Here is a 20,398-nt window from a genome sequence, read left to right as displayed (position 1 = left end):
GCACAGTGATGTGATGCACACAACTGTAAAAATCATGCACACTCCCATTTTCTTGAGCGAAGCAACTATGCCTAGAGGAAACGCAACTGGTGCGATTGGTTCTCTTTGAAATAGACTGGACAAAAAGCGATGATCGTACACCTACATTCCTGCTGCTTTCAAAAGCTCAAGATATAAAAAATATATATTCTTTTGTAAGCAGCGGCAGTCACTGCTTTCGCTTCAATTATGCTTTGAACAGATTATTAACAAGCCTAACATCAGCCATGTGTGTGTGATCATCCTTTCATTATCACACACGGTATGTTTTTTTTACCTGCTTTCTTTTGTTGACTGTTATTTTTGATAATATGGTTTAATTATTAGTTTTTACAAAATGATTGCTTTATTATGAGATTAACTCCCCATTTATGTGTAGTTAACTGGTGATCTGGGACCTTTTTGGCCTGTTTCCACTGAGTGGTATGGTACGGTACGGTTCGGTAATTGATAATAACCTGCACTTGATTATTGACGTGCTTTTGAAACCCGATCCTGTCAGACACTGACAAACGCGAGAGTGAAGGGGGAAAATTGAAGAAGAAGCCGGAAAAAAAGGAGCATATGATTTTTCAGCAAACATGAACAAACTGCCATGTATAACTAACTTATTATCTTCACCTTTTGGACTAATATGAACCGGGAATGATGGAATTACTAACAGAGGCTACATGTGCTGCTGAAGATTACAGACAAAGATGAGAGGTTTTCACTGACTGTAGGCTATATTTTGTGTTGTTTTGAACCTAAATACTGACGAAATGTCTACTTTATGTAGTTCTTCTGTAGTTGGTAACATATCGGAGACTGTAAGGGGCTGTATGTGTTTATATATATTCATTTATGTATTTATTTAATATAGTTACAGATGTTACAGTAGGCTGTTTCGCACTGTCATTTATCTGCAGTTATAATCAACTTATGTTCATAGAAAAGTTAGTAATAAACATTTCTACACAAGTATTTATGTGTATGAAGCCTCTGTTTTGTGAGAAGAGCTTCTCATATGATATGTGAGCGACCCATACAGCTTTATTGTAGACATTTCCTCAAGCGAGAATGACGTCGACTGAAACTTTCTGTCATACACCAAAAGGGTACCCTTGGTAGTGGAAACGCAAGCCTGATAAAGGTGACCCGTACCGACCCGAACTGTACCGTACCAGTCAGTGGAAACAAGCCTTTAGCCAGGACAGACTACTGTGCATATTTTAGATACATGACAATATATATATATTTTTTTTAAATGTCAACAGGTTTTTTTAAAGCATTGAGCAAACTCATACACAACACACACACACACACACACACACACACACACACAAAAAGTGACAAGAATAAGGAGACATGTGGACATAATCAAGTAATTTTAGCATGTCAAAGTCAAATTTATGCATATAAAATATATTTTCCCAACAGCAAAATTGTGGCTAGTGAAAATGGCGAATGTATTGTTGGAAATCTACTAGCCACAGTGGCTGGTGATCAAAAAAGTTAATGTCAAGCCCTGTGTATTTAATATTAACTGAGTAAATCCATGTCAACAACTGAAATCACAGTGAAATGAATGGCTAGATCAAAACTTCATCTCAGACTTAGATTTTTCCTGGTTTTCACACACTGGGTCACAAATTGTAATTTGTAAAAATTCTGTAAAAACAATGTGAGTCAATCACAATCCAATGTAATATAATGGTTTGTTTTTTAAGGTTCAGTCAGGCACATATGCATTCATTTATTACATGAAACATTACAATAATACATTAATAACCAACATAATGCACATGTAAAGAAAATAAACTAGTAAATTGCAACTTTCCATATTTTAAAAATGAGAACTATGCTATACAAAAACTTTACTATAGCTAATGTTTGTAGATAGATTATGTACGTGCTGTTTCCATGTTTGGATAGGTGTAACTGCAAATGATGACAAATATTTTTTTGCCACAATCTGTTATCAATACACCACCCTTTAAAATTAGATTCATTAGTATTTTCCCCTCTCCTCTAGGTTACTGCAACTGAGTTAACGCAGGTGGACCACACTATTAAACATAACATTAGGTATATCAGTGCTGACTGTGGACACAAGCTCAACCAAAAGATTCTGCATGACTGCATCTCTTTACACAGATTTCAATAAAAGACGGTTTATTTTAATGCCCAAGTGTTCATACTTTCCTGAAAACATATTTTAAGTTGCGATTTACCTCCACTGGCATGCTACTGGGCCTGTGATCACTATGGTCTAGGCCCCCAAGGGATTTGGCCTCCACTGCAGTATGTGTCCCTTATTTTTTTTTTGTATTAAAAGGGGTAACCCTAGGGGACATCATTATAACATTCTTAAAGACATCTAAAAGACATTGTTTAGACATTTTGGCTTAGTTAATACGTCTAGGGCTGTTTGGATCCTCCTTGTTTACAAACTTAAGTGGTTTAAGCAGTTCTATTAAAGTCAACTAGTTGGGTTTACCGTGCAGATTGCAGAGCAGTGTTGACAAAACATTGAATTTACAGAGGGAAGGTTGAAACTTAATGTTGAATTTTCATCAGGTCTGCACCTTAAAATAATGCTTTTTGTATGATAAAAACCCATTCAAAAACAATGAGATGAAAGTGTTTGCTTTACTTCTGACTCTAGTAGCATGTAGTACTACTAGTACTAGTAGTTGTTCATTGCCTGCTGTAACTGCATGTTATGAAAAGGTATATATTTTATGGCAAAAAGAAAGTAAAGATTAGCAGATAAACACCTAAATGCACCCCCCCCATTCCTAAATGTGGGATTATTATAATCAAACACTGCAGAAACACCCCCTTCTGTACAAAAAAAGGCTAAAATACACAGAAATAATCACAAAAATACACAGAAAGAATATCAAATATCACTATCATAATAAAATGTCGTCAAACCCATATTGCCCTCTAGCTGTTAAGCATTATATTTGCATTATATTCTTTTTATTCAATATTTACACAAAACTTAAGAGTCATTATAATATTTAAAGCACAGTCCCTTAGACGTCCTCAAGTTTCTTTGTTATTCTAATTGCTTAAAACCCTGGCCTACATTTTAAGTAAATATGCATATACTGGGGGGCCTTTTTATAACTCACAGCGTATAAATATTACCTTTTGATCAGTCCATGTTGAAGAGAAAATCATTACAATCAACAGTTTAACCTAGTGGAACACTCAAACCTGTTCACCATGTACCTACTATGGCTTATATCTTTTCTTTCCTCAGCTGGTAAGTCCTTTTAAATATTATTTAATAAAAAGTGGTTCATGCATTCAGCATTACAAACTAACATGCGCTGTAAGGTTACTTTATAAGGGAATAAAGGGATACTTTATTCTGAAGTGTTAGTGATACCTGATAGCAGAAACGTTGGCCAGTTTTAAGCACTTCAGTTTGCTCATTTTAAGACAGAATGTTAGACTTAATAGACTGCTTGGAATAGGTGTTATAATAAGCTACTTAATTTAAGACATTTTATTGTTCTTTACTAAAGCATAGATATGTTTTTATTTCAAACCATCTTAACAAGTACAATTATCTCATGACACAGATATTTTGACTTGATTCTAGTCTGTATCTTCTTTAATCAATCATTTATTTCTTATATATATATTTGGTTATGGTTTTCAATGCCCTTCAGAGGGAAAAATAACCTAACCAAAACAATTCAGAATGAAGATAGATTTGGTGGGGGGAAAAGACTTCTGGGAAACATCCATACACACTCATTCACTACGGCCAAGTTTATTAAATTCATCTATATCGCATGTATTTGGACTGTGGAAACCGGAGCAGTCGGTGGAAACCCATGCAAACACGGGAAGAATATGCGAGCTCCACACAGAAATGTCAACTGGTCCAGCCAGGACTCGAATCAGCGACCTTGTTGCTGTTAAGCGACAGTGCTAACCACTGAGCCACCGTGTCACCCTACTTCGAGTATACGTATATTATAAATTACGTATATTATAAAGTTAGAATGCTGGTGTTATAGAAAACATTTCCAAATTCTTGACTGGTTGCTAAAGAAATATTCTCTTATGTGACAGAAACTCTCAACGTGTCAAAACTCAAACCAGACTGTGACTCAGTTTATCGTGAAACCTACACAAGCGCATTTGAATTTGTCCTAAAATTAGTGACCAGCAAGGAGACCTACATGCGGCCCTTTATTGATGGCTTGCCTTCATTTGTTTATGTGGACATGTATGTGACCTCCATTGCAGATGTGGTATGTATCCAGCTTGACATATCTTGTCACACCTATTAATGATGACGTGTCTAAAAGTGTCATCAGTTCATACTTTATTTATCTGCAGAATGAAAAGGCCCAAACCCTCTCAACACAGGTCAAACTGGTGACTGTAAGTATTTTAAAACACCTATTTTATCCTCCCAAACCCACAAAGACTTAATATGATCAGATTTACATTTACATTTTACTTCACAATCCAAATGTCCACATGGCCCACAACAATTGTTGTTTTATACACTGAAAAAAAAACCTGAAATTGGCAGCTCTGGTTGCCAGAATAATTTGATTAAAAAAATATACAAATGTAAACAACTTTACCATTTAAAACAGTGGAATGTACAAAATATTTGTGTAAAAACAAATGAATATGCTGTAAAATGTACAGAAATTTACTGTAAGAAACTTTTTTTAATACAGTTACTGTCAGGGTTTTGTCTTTTCTTCCTGGTTAACACTTCCTGTGTTGTTTCTTGTTTTTGTCGCACGCACGAGTGACGATTCTCTGTAACCTATCAGCGTTCAGCTGTGCGTGTAGCTCTGCCTTATGGTACCCTTTCTTGAGTTTGGTACAATTTCGAAAGGGTGCCGAAAAAGTGGTACGGTGCGGTTCGGTTCGGTACGCTTTTTGACAGTGGAAACGGCTATAAAAGCATACCAAACCAAACCGAACCGTACCGTACCACTCAGTGGAAACGGGCCATTACACTCCAGTTGTTTTGTCTTGTGAGTTCATGGGTTTGAGTTCAACTCTTGTCTGTGTGTTCTTGTTGTGAATGTTATTTGTATTATTTGTGTGTTGTGGCGTTCACAACCTGCACTGTAAAAAATAAATCCGTAAAATTTACGGTAAAAAAAACAGCAGATGTGGTTGCCAGTATTTTACCATTAAAAATACGATACAAAAAGTAAAAGTAATTTCAAATTTTTATGGTAAACTACCGTATTTGATTAATTTATAGATGTAATATGTCTGTATTTTGAATTACCAACATCTACACATCTTTTGTTACACAGATAGACACGTTAACACAGCCATATGCAGGTGGTGATGAGAAAGTTACATAATGATCCCAGTAATATCCAGCTGCAGGCCCGCAGAACCACACACGTTCTAGGCACACACAATCTGGCACACGCAATCTAGGCAAACCATATATGGTTACGGCGGATGTTAATGTTATTAACGTCTTCTTGGACATCGTCATCGATATATTTTGATATATGTGGTTAATAAATATTGTACACGATAAACAATAGTGTTTACTTTATTTCACAAATATTAGTCTGGGTTGGCTAGATTGTATGTGCCTGAAACTTGTGTGGTTCTGCGGTTCTGCAGCTGGATATATCTCTAATAAACCAATGCTCATCACAAACAACTTTTCCCACTTTCAGTGTATCAGTGTATAGAAGGTGCTCAGTGTCATTCACACAGCGACTAACCACCAGTATGGTAACACGCATAAAATTATGAGTCATGAAATAAACATTGTTCATCAACATTAGATGTAACATAAATCTCTAAAATACATCACTGATGGGGAAACAACTAAAAAGATGCATATTAATGTCAACAAAAAGCATAAAAAGTGATGTGCCATGAAGGGAATTCTAGGAAAGTCAATTTACGCTTATTCGTATATATTAAGGAAACAGATTAACCAGGTTACGGATTTTTACTGAAGTATTTTTACATTTTTTTTACCGTTGAAATCGGCCATTTTTTACAGTGTACACTTTACTTCAGTTTTCTTTCAAGGTTCAGACACTCATGCTCCATATCCATCTGCTTATCTGTTTGTTTGTCATCTTGCATCTGTCTAGCTCTCTTGTGTTTTCATGTCTTCGCATGCGGTTTGTGTTTGCAGCTGGATGCTTTTGTTTTCGTGTGTCTTGCACACAGTTCACGTGGTTATTAGCTGTGTGTTTTTGTTTTGTGTGAGCACATAGCTTTAGGCTTGTTTGACTTCATGCGTCTGCTGCTTGACAACCAATGCATTCTGGTTAAACAGTTTGTCAGAGAACTGAAAGTTCCTGATTTAAGGTGAAGACTCTTGGGATCACATGAATTAGGTTCAGTACTTAGTGGACATTGTAACGCCTATGCTGCTGTGACAGTTGGGTTTAGGGTTGGGGTAGGTGTAGACATTAATAACTGTTAGGGTTGACTTTAAGGTTGGGGTATGTGTAGACTTTGATTACAGCAAGGACTGGGTTTAGGATTGGTGTAGATGTAATTATTCATATATTGGCATAATCATACTACGCTCTAAAAAACGTACATACAGAAGAGCATGCAAGCATTGGGATATACTACCTCCTTGGTAACAGATTATGTTGCTTAGTTACATCCCTTGTCAATCATCTCGACACATCATCCACTTTTGTTTCATCGAAGCAGCAGCAGCAGGATAATCTGCCATTTGTGAGTCTTTCATGCAGGGAAATCTCCTAAGGTTTTGGATGATTATGCATTCAGAAGTTAATGTCCAAGCATATCTTGACAAGTTCACATTGTTGTTGAAATATAACAACGTAATTAATATGACAAGTTCACATTGTTGTAAAATATAACATGAAAAATGGGATTTAAATATTTTCCAGTTGGCTAGATATTAATAAATCAGGTCAAACAACACCACTGAAGCCTCTCTTTTTGATGGTTGGTCTAGAACAGGGGTCACCAATCTCAGTCCAGGAGGGCCGGTGTCCCTGCAGGGTTTAGCTCCAACTTGCCTCAACACAGCTGCCTGGGTGTTTCAAGTATACCTAGTAAGACCTTGATTAGCTTGTTCAGGTGTGTTTGATTAGGGTTGGAGCTAAAATCTGCAGGACACCTGCCCTCCAGGAACAAGTTTGGTGACCCCTGGTCTAGGAACGTCCACCATGTTTGTAGTTTTTTTCCCGAGTTTGTAGTTCTAATCAAATTCATGTGCAACGTGCACTATTGTGGGCAATATTAGCATATGGATGGTTCTACACTTCAAATTTTTTACTGGAAATAGTAGACTATCGGGGAACCTTTGGCATACTCATTTAAACATACTACACATTGGGACATACTAATTCTATTTTTGAATACTATTTAGGATGTATAGTATGCGGATTGAGACAATAGTTTTGGGATGCAGCCTTGATGATGCAAGCTGAGACTGCATATCTCAGTGATGCAATGTCAGACATTATGCACTTACTGAAACTAGTGACGTCACTGTGAGGGGTAGAGTTAGGTGAGCGCATTATAAAGCACTGGATGCTGCTCAGATTGCATTGCACCAGGTCTGCATCCACATCCCTCTCGGTTAGGATCCAGTCTTCTGTTATGATAAAATGTGATGACAACGATCTAAGTTCTAAACACAGGTTTATTCAAACAAGGGATGGTCATGCAGGAAAGTGTCGACCAAGTGCAAACCAGCAACTGGAACAATAATAACACAGAATTGCACACTTTGACCATTACACAGAACAGCAATTTGGCTGCTCCAAGTGAAGTTTCATAAACTAATTTCGAGAGGAGCACGTGATATGATTGAGCACGTCTGGCCACTCATCTGTAATCAGTAATAATCCAATCAGAGTGATCCTAGTTTACTATAAATGGATCATTTTCTTCCTACTGTTTCTATCTTCGTTTGGAAGAATCCCCCCTTCCACCCCATCTCCTCCTTTTCCTTCCTTTTCTAAAGGGGGAGCTCTGGAGACCTACCTGATCTCGGATCTCCTGATATGCTTATCGACCGGGCGGGAGCCCTGGGCTCAAATATCTCCGAGCTCAGGGTTCTCTCCCCGGACAGCATACCAAACCTGCTTTATACGCCAAGCATATCTAAGTGGGAACTCTTGAAATGTGCCACGACATAACAGAAACAGATGAATATCACGGCACTCCCAATGAAATGGTAACGTGTGGTGCATTTTGAAGCACAAAATGCAACAACAAAGACCCCGTACTGTTGCCCACCTTTAGACTTGTTTGCAGGAAGAATGGGACAAAATTACAGCCGTAAAACCTCATCACTTAGTGTTTTCAGTCCCTAAACGACTTTTAGGTGTTTTGAAAAGAAATGGCAATATTACAAAGTGGTAAATGCTTTACTATTTCTGATTAGTATTGTTTTTTTAAATTTGTTTAAGTACCAAAATTGAAATGTGTGTTTGTTTAGAAAACAACAACAAACAACAACAACAACAACACGAGGAACACATTAAATAATGTTTTTTTTTGTCTGCAATAAAATACAAGTCAAAGTAAATTTAGAAATCACTACTTTTTTGTGTGTTTTCCATACTGTCACAATGTTTTCTGGTATGGGGTTGTAAACGACTATGTATGTGAGTGGTGTTTATATAGTGTGTGCAATCAGTGTAATGGTCTGCAGCTGTGTGCATATGCGTTCGATGTCCAGATTGATGTCAGCTGTAGCAGGTAATCAAAGTCTGAAAGCATGATGGGGTGTGTAGTCCGGGTGAATAGCTGGTGGAGTGTACATGTTGCTGGAGTGCCCTCTAGTGAGTCTGGTTGGGCACTCCAGTTAATAATCATGACAATGAAAATATTATGTTGAAATTTATATTTATACATTTGCAGGCTTGGTTCAATGGCATTCCATTGTGGGAGTACTACGAAGAATGTGGATTCGAACTATTTCATGCAAATAAAGAATTGTTTTGGACTCCCGACCTTCTTATTAAAGAGAGGTAGGAAATAATAAATTATATTTGTACTTGTTTGTATTTGTTAGGAATAGAGACTTAGAAATTGATAGGTAAAAAATGGGGAACTGCCTAAAGCAAAGTTGTGGCCAAACGGTGTCTATTTAGACATATTAAGGACATTAAATTGATGTCCCCTGAGAGTGTAGAATGAAAGTGTATATGACATCTTTTTTTAAGCTTCAGTCACAGCTGTGGATGAAATCAATTGATATAAATCAAATTCAGTCTCTCAAAATCTCAGCAGAGGATCATTAAGCAACACATACAGCCTCGGCAGCTTCACTTATTACTAACCGTCTTGACTCTATTTCTGTTTTCTCTATTTGATTGAAAATGAGTTTTCAGAAGTCACCACTGCTGCGAAGAGTGGTCTGCATTTAATGTAAGCTTGACCATTCACACAGAATGTATTTTTTCTTTCCAACAGCCAGGGGCGTCGCTAGACCCAATTTACTGGGGCACGTGCCCCAGTAAAAATCTCCAGTTCCCCAGTAAACGCATTGAGATGTGATTTACTTCATATGTAAGTGTATTTATTAAGAGTGGTAATTCCGAAATAAAGACGTTATTCTCTATGTGCAACCGAACCAACGCTGGTGAAAGCAATGTAGTTTAATCAAAAAGCAAACATGACGCATCTCCGCGTGTGCGCAGAGAAATTACGCCTCTCCGCGAGTGCGCCTCTCTCACGCGCTGCTCTTCTGCCGGTGCAAGTCCCAGTAGTTAACATGCGCGCTAAAAAAGCAGGCTACTTACTTGTCACGCGCCGCTCATGTGTTGTAAAACTGGCGTAACAGCCTTTTTTGTTTAGGTAGTCGACAAAACTAAAGTTTAAACAATATGGCGGTGATCTTACTAAGCATGGCTCCTGATTTTTTTGTATGAAGCAAAAAGGAGGGATGAGGAGTCGGGGAGGTAAAGACTTAACGAACCTAATTCTCTGCCATGTGTCAAGTCTAAGACAACTGATAATTCTATAAAACATCTTATTTTATGTTATTGAATTGTCTATCGAATTTCATTCAAATGAAATTAATATTTATGCAAAAGATTTCTTAAATGATCTTAGCATATCACTCCAGTTTTGTCTAAACATTGTTTTCCAGTTATATTTAAGATTATTTAGAATAATTGTATTTTTTTTATAATAAATATTTCTTAAAATATATATATTTTTATATATATTTATATATATCTTTTGTATATATCTTTTATATATATATATATATATATATATATATATATATATATTTTTTTTTTTTTATTATTATTATTTTTGGTGCCCCAGTAGAGCTTTATGTCTAGCAACGCCCCTGCCAACAGCCCACTTTTCTATTGTTTTTTCACACGGCTGTTGCGAGCTTCTGTTTATAGTAGAAAGTTGACATGACAACGGTTTTATTTACCGTTATGTCGTGGCAATGGGCCCATTATTGTCGTTATTGCATCAAGTTCATAATATCATGTCACGTGGAACTCATGATGCTCTCTTTTTAACCTATTCCTGAGCGCCACAACTTACATATTTAGAATCAAAGTCAATTAGTAATAAGTGAAGCTGTAATAATTTATAATAACTTCACACTATGAGTAATTTATTAAAGTGCACTTATGGTAAAAAATCTACTTTTCAAGCTGTTTGGACAGACATATGTGCATGTATGGTGTATAGACTGTCATATTGGGGTGATATAAACACACCCAGTGCTTTTTTTTTTTTCACTTTAACAACATAAAAACGGTGGACCAATTGGAGCGGTTTCAAACTGACTGCAACTTTACGTAGGAGAGCGGTCCCCCCGCCCACCAATATTGATTGACAGGCGCGTCATTAAATACTCAGTTTGTTGATTCACGTCCGCCATTTTCAGCGTGAGTCGAAGCGATATCACTAAAGGAACACCCTTGCTCTATTTTTAGATGCAAGGCTCATTGGGCTCAACACAAGAGCAATATTCTCCACATTATCGCTCTAATCGGAATTATTGGTTGTATCTTTAGGTAGGTTTGCAAACATGTGTACTTCTCATTGAGTCTACCTTATACTTCAGCCGTTTGCATTTCTCGCGATCCCAGAAGCTCCCTGTGATCTTAACTAGCATGCGTTTTAGAATTCTAAACATAGGTTTCTATCAGGGTACACTCAAGTCGACGGCTGGGCGCCGCGGGCCGCTGCAGAAACCTATGTTTAGAATTCAAAAATGCGTGGCGCAACGATTCGGGACACTTCATGTTTCTGCCGCGCTACAGAGAGTGTCTGGTGTGCCGTGTCACGGCTTCGAGCGGCGCATCCGGTGCCTCAGTCAAAGTTAATTCAGTGTGCGTGGTTATTAGTTTCTGTGTACAAGCTCGGCACTTGAAACTAGCACACAGTTGGCTGTAAAACTGTACAAAGACACAAATGATTTTGTACTCTCTGCTTGGTCTGTGTCCGAGTCGTACATGTACGACAGAATGCTGATCCTGTCCTTCTCCTTTCAATCTGCCTGTCTGTGTTGCAAACACAGAGCGGGTCATGGCCCCGCCCCCTTGTTATGTTGGGCGGGAAGCCGAAACTAATCTACATGTGAAGCAACACACCCATAAATCAGCGAACTGTGGACACGCCCCCAACATGACACTTTTTAACACATTATAATAAAAAAATCTGAATTGTGTTTTAAACTGAACCTAAACTGGCACACTCAGAAGAACTATAATATTAATATTGAGCAAAATAGTTAATTCATCATATGTTAAGCATTAACTCTACATTAATAAGCAGTTTTAAGTACAGTTGCAAATGCTGTCTGTTTGAATTATTGACACTTATAAAGCATATAAAGTGCTTATGGATTGTAATTTCATACTTTGTAATTTGGTTAATTTTCCATTGCTAAATTACAAACCAAGAGTAGTTGGTGTTTTTAAAGATGATTCACATTGAGTAAATCATTACTAAGCTATTCAAATTAACATTTGTACTTTGTTATTTTTCAGGAATGTAGTAATAGTTGCTATGTACGTTAATGCTGTATTAACATTACCTCTTACAGTTGTGTGAGCTAAATCTAAAGTGGGGACTGTTTATGCCTTATAAATGACAATTCATTTATTTTTATTCTAAACAGAAAAGAGAAATGGACAAAAGGGTGATTCAGAACAAAAGTAATTATGTACCAAATAATCAAAGGAAAATTTGATCCTGAGCCTTTAATTGCCATTTATAAAGACTAAATAGTTCTCTCTTCAGATTAGTTCACAAAACTGAATTTGTGCTACTAAAGCACATACAAAGTAATTATTTCTATATGCCTAAAAATAAGACGTATAAATATTCATTTAACTAGCAAATTAATCATTTACTTACTAATTCTGAATGACCTTAAAAACCTCCAGCCAACTCTTAAAGGTGCAGTATGTATGTCTGACACCCAGTGGTTTAACTAAGTATTGCACTCCTGGATCAAAACAAACGAAAGCGCAGGTTGCCAGATTGAGGACAGGAGCGAGTGATTTAAACCGTGTTGTAAATAAAAGCAACGGCACCCGACAGAAGGAATATTTTCCATATTAAAAGGAGTTTTTGTCCTAACAACACCTCGAATTGATATATTAGAAACGGCTTCTATTTCTCGCAGGTGCACAACAGAAAACTATGACGATGTTCAACTTAGGTAAAGCTCATGCGCTTTATTCAGTGTTAAATGCTAACAATGTGAGTTTGAATGCCATTTTTCCATATACTGAAAGCAGCAGCAGATAGTTCACCTCAGATTTTTAAAATAAAATTAACCATTTGAAATTGAACTTTACACAAAAGGAACTAAACACAAGTGTTTCAGCATGTACATTTAATAATGTTAAAGAGGGTTAATATGTATTAAATAGATTATAAAGTGAGTGAGTGCATATTCTGTGCTTCTGAATGGCTGTATTTAAATTTCTGTCGTGTTTCGTCTGGTGCAAACTGCCAAATTTCTCATCACTGCATATCTCGTCACGTAGGATGTTGTTAGGACACGGGGTTACAATGTAACCTGCTCACCTAATGTTTATGTTCGTAATATTTATATAATTTGCTAATTAATAACCTCATGTGGAACTCAATCATTTGGGGGCTGTTACTGTCCACCAGAGGTCGCATTTCGGTCACGGAGGCATGCTTTTTAGAGCCTTTCTGAATGAACGAATAAAATATGCTGTTTTCCACCAAGGCAACCCGAGGTGCTGAAATATAATTGGCTAAACTGGCAGTGGGCGGGTTAAAATGACCAAAACAAAGACAGCGTTCTGGCACGGAAAACACATTTTCAAAGCAGAATTTCAGCATTGTGAACACAAGAATGTTCACTTAGCATGTTTCTTAAATATCTGCAAACATATCATGGTATTTTTATGCTTTAGAAAAGTCAAAAACTTACATTCAGCACCTTTCAAGAGTTCCCACTTAGATATGCTTGGCGTATAAAGCAGGTTTGGCATGCTGTCCCGGGAGAGAACCCTGAGCTTGGAGATATTTGAGCCCAGGGCTCCCGCCCGGTCGATAAGCATATCAGGAGATCCGAGATCAGGTAGGTCTCCAGAGCTCCCCCTTTAGAAAAGGGAGGAAAAGGAGGAGATGGGGTGGAAGGGGGGATTCTTCCAAACGAAGATAGAAACAGTAGGGAGAAAATGATCCATTTATAGTAAACTAGGATCACTCTGATTGGATTATTACTGATTACAGATGAGTGGCCAGACGTGCTCAATCATATCACGTGCTCCTCTCGAAATTAGTTTATGAAACTTCACTTAAACAACTAATTTGTAAGTAATGCAATATCTAATATAGCAATGAAAACTTAATCCCTAATAAAGTATGAAGATCCATTGATTAAGCTCATTATATATGTGCTTACTAGCTAAGAATACAACATTTGTAGTAGGATCTGTAAACTGCGCACTGATGTCTATTAAAGTAGAGTTGATACTTAACAAATGACGAACTAAATATTTTCTAATGCTTAATAAATGGTTGATAGTGTGCAGTTGTTATAATTTTACCAGTGAAGCAGTTTGTGGAGTTGTTTAACGATCCTCTGCTGAGATTTTGAGAAACTGATTGTGTTTTATTTCAGTTGATTCATTGACCTTCGTTTGGGGGTCTAAAATGCTTTGAGATTTGAATATTTAGTCAGTTGTTTGAGGTGATGAGCTTCATACAAGTAATTAGATTGGGTCATACAAATTACGGGAGTTTCCTGAGAGAAATAAAAAAAACGGGTGGGTGGCGCGAGGTGAGTGTGAAATATGAGAAACTCCCAGGAAACACGAGTGCCTCAGTGGACTTACAATGTCATTAAAGCCATCCTTTGGAAACAACTTTGTTTAGTCGGAAGTCCTTAGTAACATTTGAGAACTAGAAATGTTATTGAAAATACTTTTCAGATGTCACCATTGCATTGAAGAGTGGTCAGTCATAATAATATGTATGGTATTGTTTTTATTTAGCATCAAGACAGACTATGGAACAACACCGTCTCCGTATCTACAGTTGCACATATGGCCTATTTCAGTCTCCATTGATATTTTAGCTCTGACCACGGCTTGCAGGATGGACTTATACAAATTTCCCTTCGACACCCAAACCTGCAATATAACATTTCACTCTGCAGTGCACACAAGTACATGTATAAAATGACAAAATAAATCTTCGCCAATTATGTAAAATGTTTATTGATCACTTGTTTCTTGTTTTTGGACAGGTAAGGAACTTGTCATCCATCCATTGTCAGAAGCAAAATTTATTACTCAGGATTCCAAGCATCTGTTTGAAGCCCAGGGAGAGTGGGAACTCCTCTTGATCAACCCTTCCAATTTTAATGGAACTGTTCTAGGGAATTTACATGATCTGCTGGTATATCAGGTGAGGAGCACAGGTTACCCAGATATCAATATTTATCTGGCCATTCTTTGGGACAAATCTCTTTCAGTGTCAGCCCACTATATTGTTTTGAGTCATCAATAGGGACAAAACTAGCACATGCACTGAAAACTGAAAAAAATTCTCCTCAGTGATTCTGGTTGGGTGTTTATTATTAATGTTCAATCAACACTCAATTAAATAAGTTAATGGTCTCTACGCAAGGGAATTTTTTGGTAGGGCCGCCTGGACACTCATGTCATTATAAACTTGTCTCGTTTAAAATCTTCTTTCTTCAAAATCAGTGATTTAAACTGACATTGAGAGACAAGGATCATTGCATTAAACCGTACTGTGACTTTAAAATATGAACATTTACCACAGTTTTGGTCAACGTTTATAGTTTGGAAGTATTGATGGCATCTGAAAGTCAGAGGAAACTTAAATCATCAGCAGCCGTGATAGAGAGTGATGGATACATATATATATACATATATATATATATATATAAAGTGTCGTTACAGATGTGACATCTCTTCTTTATGGATGTGACTGGTGTGAAATTGCCACTTGTGGGACTTTGGTAAATTAAATATAATTGTTTGAAAACATTGACAGAGACATTTTTGAGTATTTCTAAAGTACTGTAAAATACTTGCTTACACAAAAAACTTAGATACAATTTCCATATTTTGGTGAAAATTTATTTTATGGCAAGGTTGACATTTGTATGGAATTGCTCATATATATACCATTTTATTTTAATACTGCAGCAAATCAAGGAGCTTAAAACTTAATTGTGTCACAAGCATGGTATACTTCTTTTTCCTGGTGCGTTTAGGGATTCCAGAATAGGCACTGATTTACTTTACTAATATATATATTTTTCCGTTTGCACATCAGATCACCATCAAGAGGAGACCTTTGCTGTATGTTATCAACATTATCATTCCTGTGTTCTTCTTCCTTGTGCTGGATGTGACCTCGTTCTTCATAGACGCAAATGGAGCAGACAAGCTGAGCTTTAAAGTGACTTTACTTCTGGCTATTTCTGTGCTGCTGCTGATTCTTAATGACACACTGCCCTCTACGGCTGATAAACTTCCTCTGATCGGTGAGTTTAACTTGGACATGATCATCATCATAATTTATATATAACTAATGAAATGTGCAATTGATTATCATGGTTTATATTTAGGTTTTTGTGTTCCTGTTGGCTGCTTAGTTTAGTTTAAAACTTATGACTGATTAAGTTCTAGATTGTTTGTGGGGTTACACATAATTTGCAAACTTCAATCTTTATGATTTCTTTATGTAACAGTCCCTTGGCATCGCTAGTTTTTTGCTTTTTTGTTGATAGTGTTTCTTCTACACTTTTCCTGTAAACTTCAGAGTATTTTGTTATGTCAATAAAGACCTTTGCGCTTTGTATTATCACCCTCTTGGTGCATGCTGACCATGTGTAACAGAACCAACCTGTATAAAGTATATACTTGAAAGACTTAAACCTTAAAAGATTGACTTAGCCTTTATGCAACTCCTCCGTCCATTGGGGGCAGTTGTGGTCTAATAGTTAGAGAATTGGCCATGTTACCACATCATTACCATGAGGTTATGGTTGTTTTTTCCAGTGCTTCAAGGAGTTTTATGTGTGGGGAGGGAATGAACAGCACTCTCTTCCACCCTCAATGGCCACAATTAAGGTGTCCTTAAGCAAGGCAACTTATCTCCACATCCCTCCTGAGTGCTGCAGTCCACTAGTCTGTCTGCTCAAAATTAGATGGGTTAAATGTAAATACCAAATTCTAAGCATTACTATTCTTGGACATCATGACCATTCTTGACCAGTACTAGACCAGGTGGAAGGTTTCCTCAAGGAATTACCCTGATCTGGCATGGTTTACTAACTACCCATCAAAACTAAGGTACAATATCTGTAGCCACACACATCCACAATGCAATTCCTGTTGCGAATTTCGCAGGACTGTCCAGTTCATCCAGAAACCAATAATAGATAAGCACAGTGTCCTGTCCAGCTCTTAGGTGCAGTCTAGACCAGATTCAACCCCAGAGCCAAATTCAGCACAAGAGAATATTGCTGTATTAAATTTTTTAATTCAATTCATCTTCATTTCTATTGAGCGTTATACAATGTAGATTGTGTTAAAGCAGCTTAACATAGTTAAAGTTCTGGTAAATTTAAACAATCAAGTTTTCACAGGTGAAGTTCAGTTTAGTTCAGTTCAGTGTAATGTAAATGTAGCTGAATACTGAAGAGCAAGTCTACCGATGCGCAGCTCCGCAAGTCCCAAACCAATCAAGGAGGAACAAACTTCACCAGTTGACAAAAGGGAATGAAAAAAAAAAGAGGAAAAAACAGGCTCATGTGGGCACGACCGATTCTCCTTTAACCAAACGTCTTGTACAGAGCTGCAGTCTAGGCACCACTCGCTTGAAAATGATGAACATCCATCTTGGAGAAGCAGCAGGTACGATGTCTAATGTGAAACATCGCGATGGACGATGGCATCGTCGTCATAGGCGGCGGTGAAATAATTATGTATGAATTATTTATTTATGAAAAATGTATTAATTTATAATGAATTAATTATTTGCAGCCTACCATTTCAACTACCTGACCCACATGGTCTTTGTTTTACCCATAACCAAATCATAAATAAATTAAGATAAGTTACACACAAATTACCACCTGTCAGTCACTTTTTTTTCCGCAGAACTCGTGAATAGGTGATCTGAGTCGTTATAATAGCGTCAACAAACTTGGTTGGTAAAAAAAGGTGGACAACCAACAGGAACCAACCAACAGTAACTGACGTTTTCGCTTAAATGACTAAGTACAAGCGTGAAAGCGAAAGATTACCTGATAGAATCTAAAGATCTGAGAGTCGTTAGATAGTGACAAGATGAATTAAATATCACGTTTGACTATAGTGAGACTCGATCCAGAGGTACATCCTCGATAAACTGTCCGACATGTGCTGCTCTGGGGTTTTGTGCTCAAAGCACCCACTGACTGCCTGGAGCTCAGACGTGCGCAGATGCTAGAGCGCATGACAGATCATCTGTGTGTGGTCACATGATGTGCGTTTTCAGCAGTATAGTGTGGATGGAGATCGTAAGTGTGTGTTTTTCGGCAATGGGTTGTTGCTGCGAAAGGTGCGGGGCGGAGCATCGCGATGCCGGCTCAGCATCGTAGTGTCTATCGGCCAACTGCAATGGACGATGGCATCGTCTATCTACCCAACCCTAGTAAGCTAGTCCACGTGATCAATGCGGAGACTGGTCTATCACTGGGGTCTTTCAGCAATCAGTCTCCACTCATCCATGACCACCACAGCATCTGCTCAGGATACGGGCTAGCACCAAGATTGAACTGGCCAAGTTTGCTGCACTGTCAACGCTGCCCAAGCACTTTGCCTTGTCTACTCCACTGGCTCTATTTATGCATCAAGCCCTGCTATCTCCTGTTATGCCTCAAGTCCTTTCAGTAACTCTCCAGCCACTTCCATCTCCTGTTTGTGTAAATCCTTTTGCTTATGGAGCTCAAGTCAAGCCTCTTGAGTTAAACTCTGACCTCTTAGACCCCTTAACTCGGCCTGTTGCAACCAAGCCTTTTGCTGTCTTGACAGGGATTTACTGCAGTGTGATTTTCAGTCTCATTGGCATCGGTATTCTGGAGACCATCATTGTAAATTATCTGATGGCTAAAGGAGCTGAGAGGAGATCGGCTGCATTAATGGAAAAAACAGCTGCCGTTACTGGACGAGATGGTAAGAATGAAGACTACTTTTCCATTTTTTTCTTTTACAAAGATTCAACAAATTTGCATATATACGATGACTGAGATGACTCAGTGTCTTGTTTTGTATTTCCTCTCATAGATAGTGTCAGAAATCAGCAGATTCTTCCAGATTCCATCAGAGATGAGAATGAGATTAATTCTTCATTGTACTGGGTCCGAGTGGCAAGAGTCACAGACGTGGCCTTCTTCATTCTATACATAATCACCATTATTGTGTTTCTGTCTGTGCTTGGGAAAAATTGGATTTCATAAGTGGTGTCTTGTGTGCCATTCCATGCATTTAATACAAACTTTGACTCATAGTTCATTTACTCAGAGTACTTCAGAAGGATTATTGCTTGGAATTGCTTTATTAATATATGTAGAAGTGTAGAATAATTAAAGCCAATTTCCCCGTGGTAGTCTTCTTACAGTCGCATAACTTCACCATACACGGATGCACACCTCTCAAAAATGTACAACAATTATAGTAATTCAAACAATATATATTTTGGGTCAGTTGGGGGCCAGAGGGAGGACGAGAGCCTCTGTAAATGACCCGCAGGTCGGCAGTTTGGGACCTCAGGTCTACATGCAAAATATGCACTGTGGGATATGCCAATAAGTTGGCACAGAAGTATAAATCCAGGTTTAATCAGTTGTCAATGTTCTTTACATCTAAAATTCGTTGTTTCACTCAAGTGCACACCTCTTTTTGTGTCTAACTCATAAAATGGGCATTGGATGCCCATTTTATAAGTTGAAATAAGTTTTTGGAGTCTATAGCTTCCTTTCATTAAATTTCTCAATGGAGTTGTGAATAAATGTCTCTTTTTACCTTAAAAACACCACATTTCCCAGCAACCTATTTGAGTTCTTGTCTTTCTAAATGATAATGAGCTGCTGCTCACTCCACACCTCTGGCTGGATCACAAATGTTTGACAGCAATCCATCCTTGAGGTAACTAATGTCGAGCATATACTGTCAAGTTCCATGCGATTTGAGCATGGTACCAACTCACACTGTACAGGAAGACTGCATGCATTGTAAAGTCAAAGCTCACGATTCATGTGCTCGCACTGTGCAGACCGATTGTTCAGCAGCGACTTGACTGCTCACACTATACATATGAAATCAACACATCACAAGCTCTTCCTGTTCTTTCAGATCTGTATCTTCCACATATAGCAACAGAATATGATACACTTTTAATTGTTTCTGTCCACCTTTAACTTTTAAAGTCGCCACGAAACAGAAGTTAAGATTGTGCCTTTTTCCACTATCATCTGTACATCTAATTGAAACAGTCTTGAAATTAGGTGGGAAAATGTACAGCGGTGCGTGATTTCATTCTTTGGGAACTGATTGGATTGTTAAAAGACAGACATTGCTTACGTAGTGTCTGGTTGGTTTAATGACATTAATTGTTATAGACACAAAACTTTGCTTACATATTCGGATATTCCTATGCTTACAAAAACAGCTATTAGCAATGAGACGAAACATAAGAGACGAGAGAGGCATCTCCGACAGAGACTTCAAAGAGGTCAAGCATGACGTACCGAAGTGGGTCAGCTATTAGCTGGCGCTAAAGGAGGATATGGTCCAGATGACACTTCTAACAAACTGTTATAATCGCAAACTGGAAGAGACATGTCAACGCTATCTTC

The 20,398-nt window shown here is 37.7% G+C and overlaps 1 protein-coding gene across 1 annotated transcript; it reads left to right on the top strand.

The window, feature by feature from the left end:
- The first annotated feature begins 3,199 nt into the window (after nucleotides 1–3,199).
- On the top strand, nucleotides 3,200–19,392 carry LOC130221718 (5-hydroxytryptamine receptor 3A). The gene is made up of 9 exons (XM_056454300.1): nucleotides 3,200–3,295; nucleotides 4,117–4,298; nucleotides 4,387–4,431; nucleotides 8,914–9,023; nucleotides 14,514–14,686; nucleotides 14,768–14,928; nucleotides 15,829–16,039; nucleotides 18,576–18,716; nucleotides 18,828–19,392. The coding sequence occupies exons 1-9, from the start codon at nucleotides 3,256–3,258 to the stop codon at nucleotides 18,998–19,000; spliced, it is 1,236 nt and encodes a 411-aa protein (XP_056310275.1). The 5' UTR covers nucleotides 3,200–3,255; the 3' UTR covers nucleotides 19,001–19,392.
- Nucleotides 19,393–20,398: the final 1,006 nt, after the last annotated feature.

The sequence above is a fragment of the Danio aesculapii genome, chromosome 3 (assembly GCF_903798145.1).
Source record: "Danio aesculapii chromosome 3, fDanAes4.1, whole genome shotgun sequence".
NCBI classification, from domain to species: domain Eukaryota; kingdom Metazoa; phylum Chordata; class Actinopteri; order Cypriniformes; family Danionidae; genus Danio; species Danio aesculapii.
The sequence above is the reverse complement of the archived record's forward strand: the minus strand, read 5'-3'. Positions and strand labels throughout refer to the sequence as shown.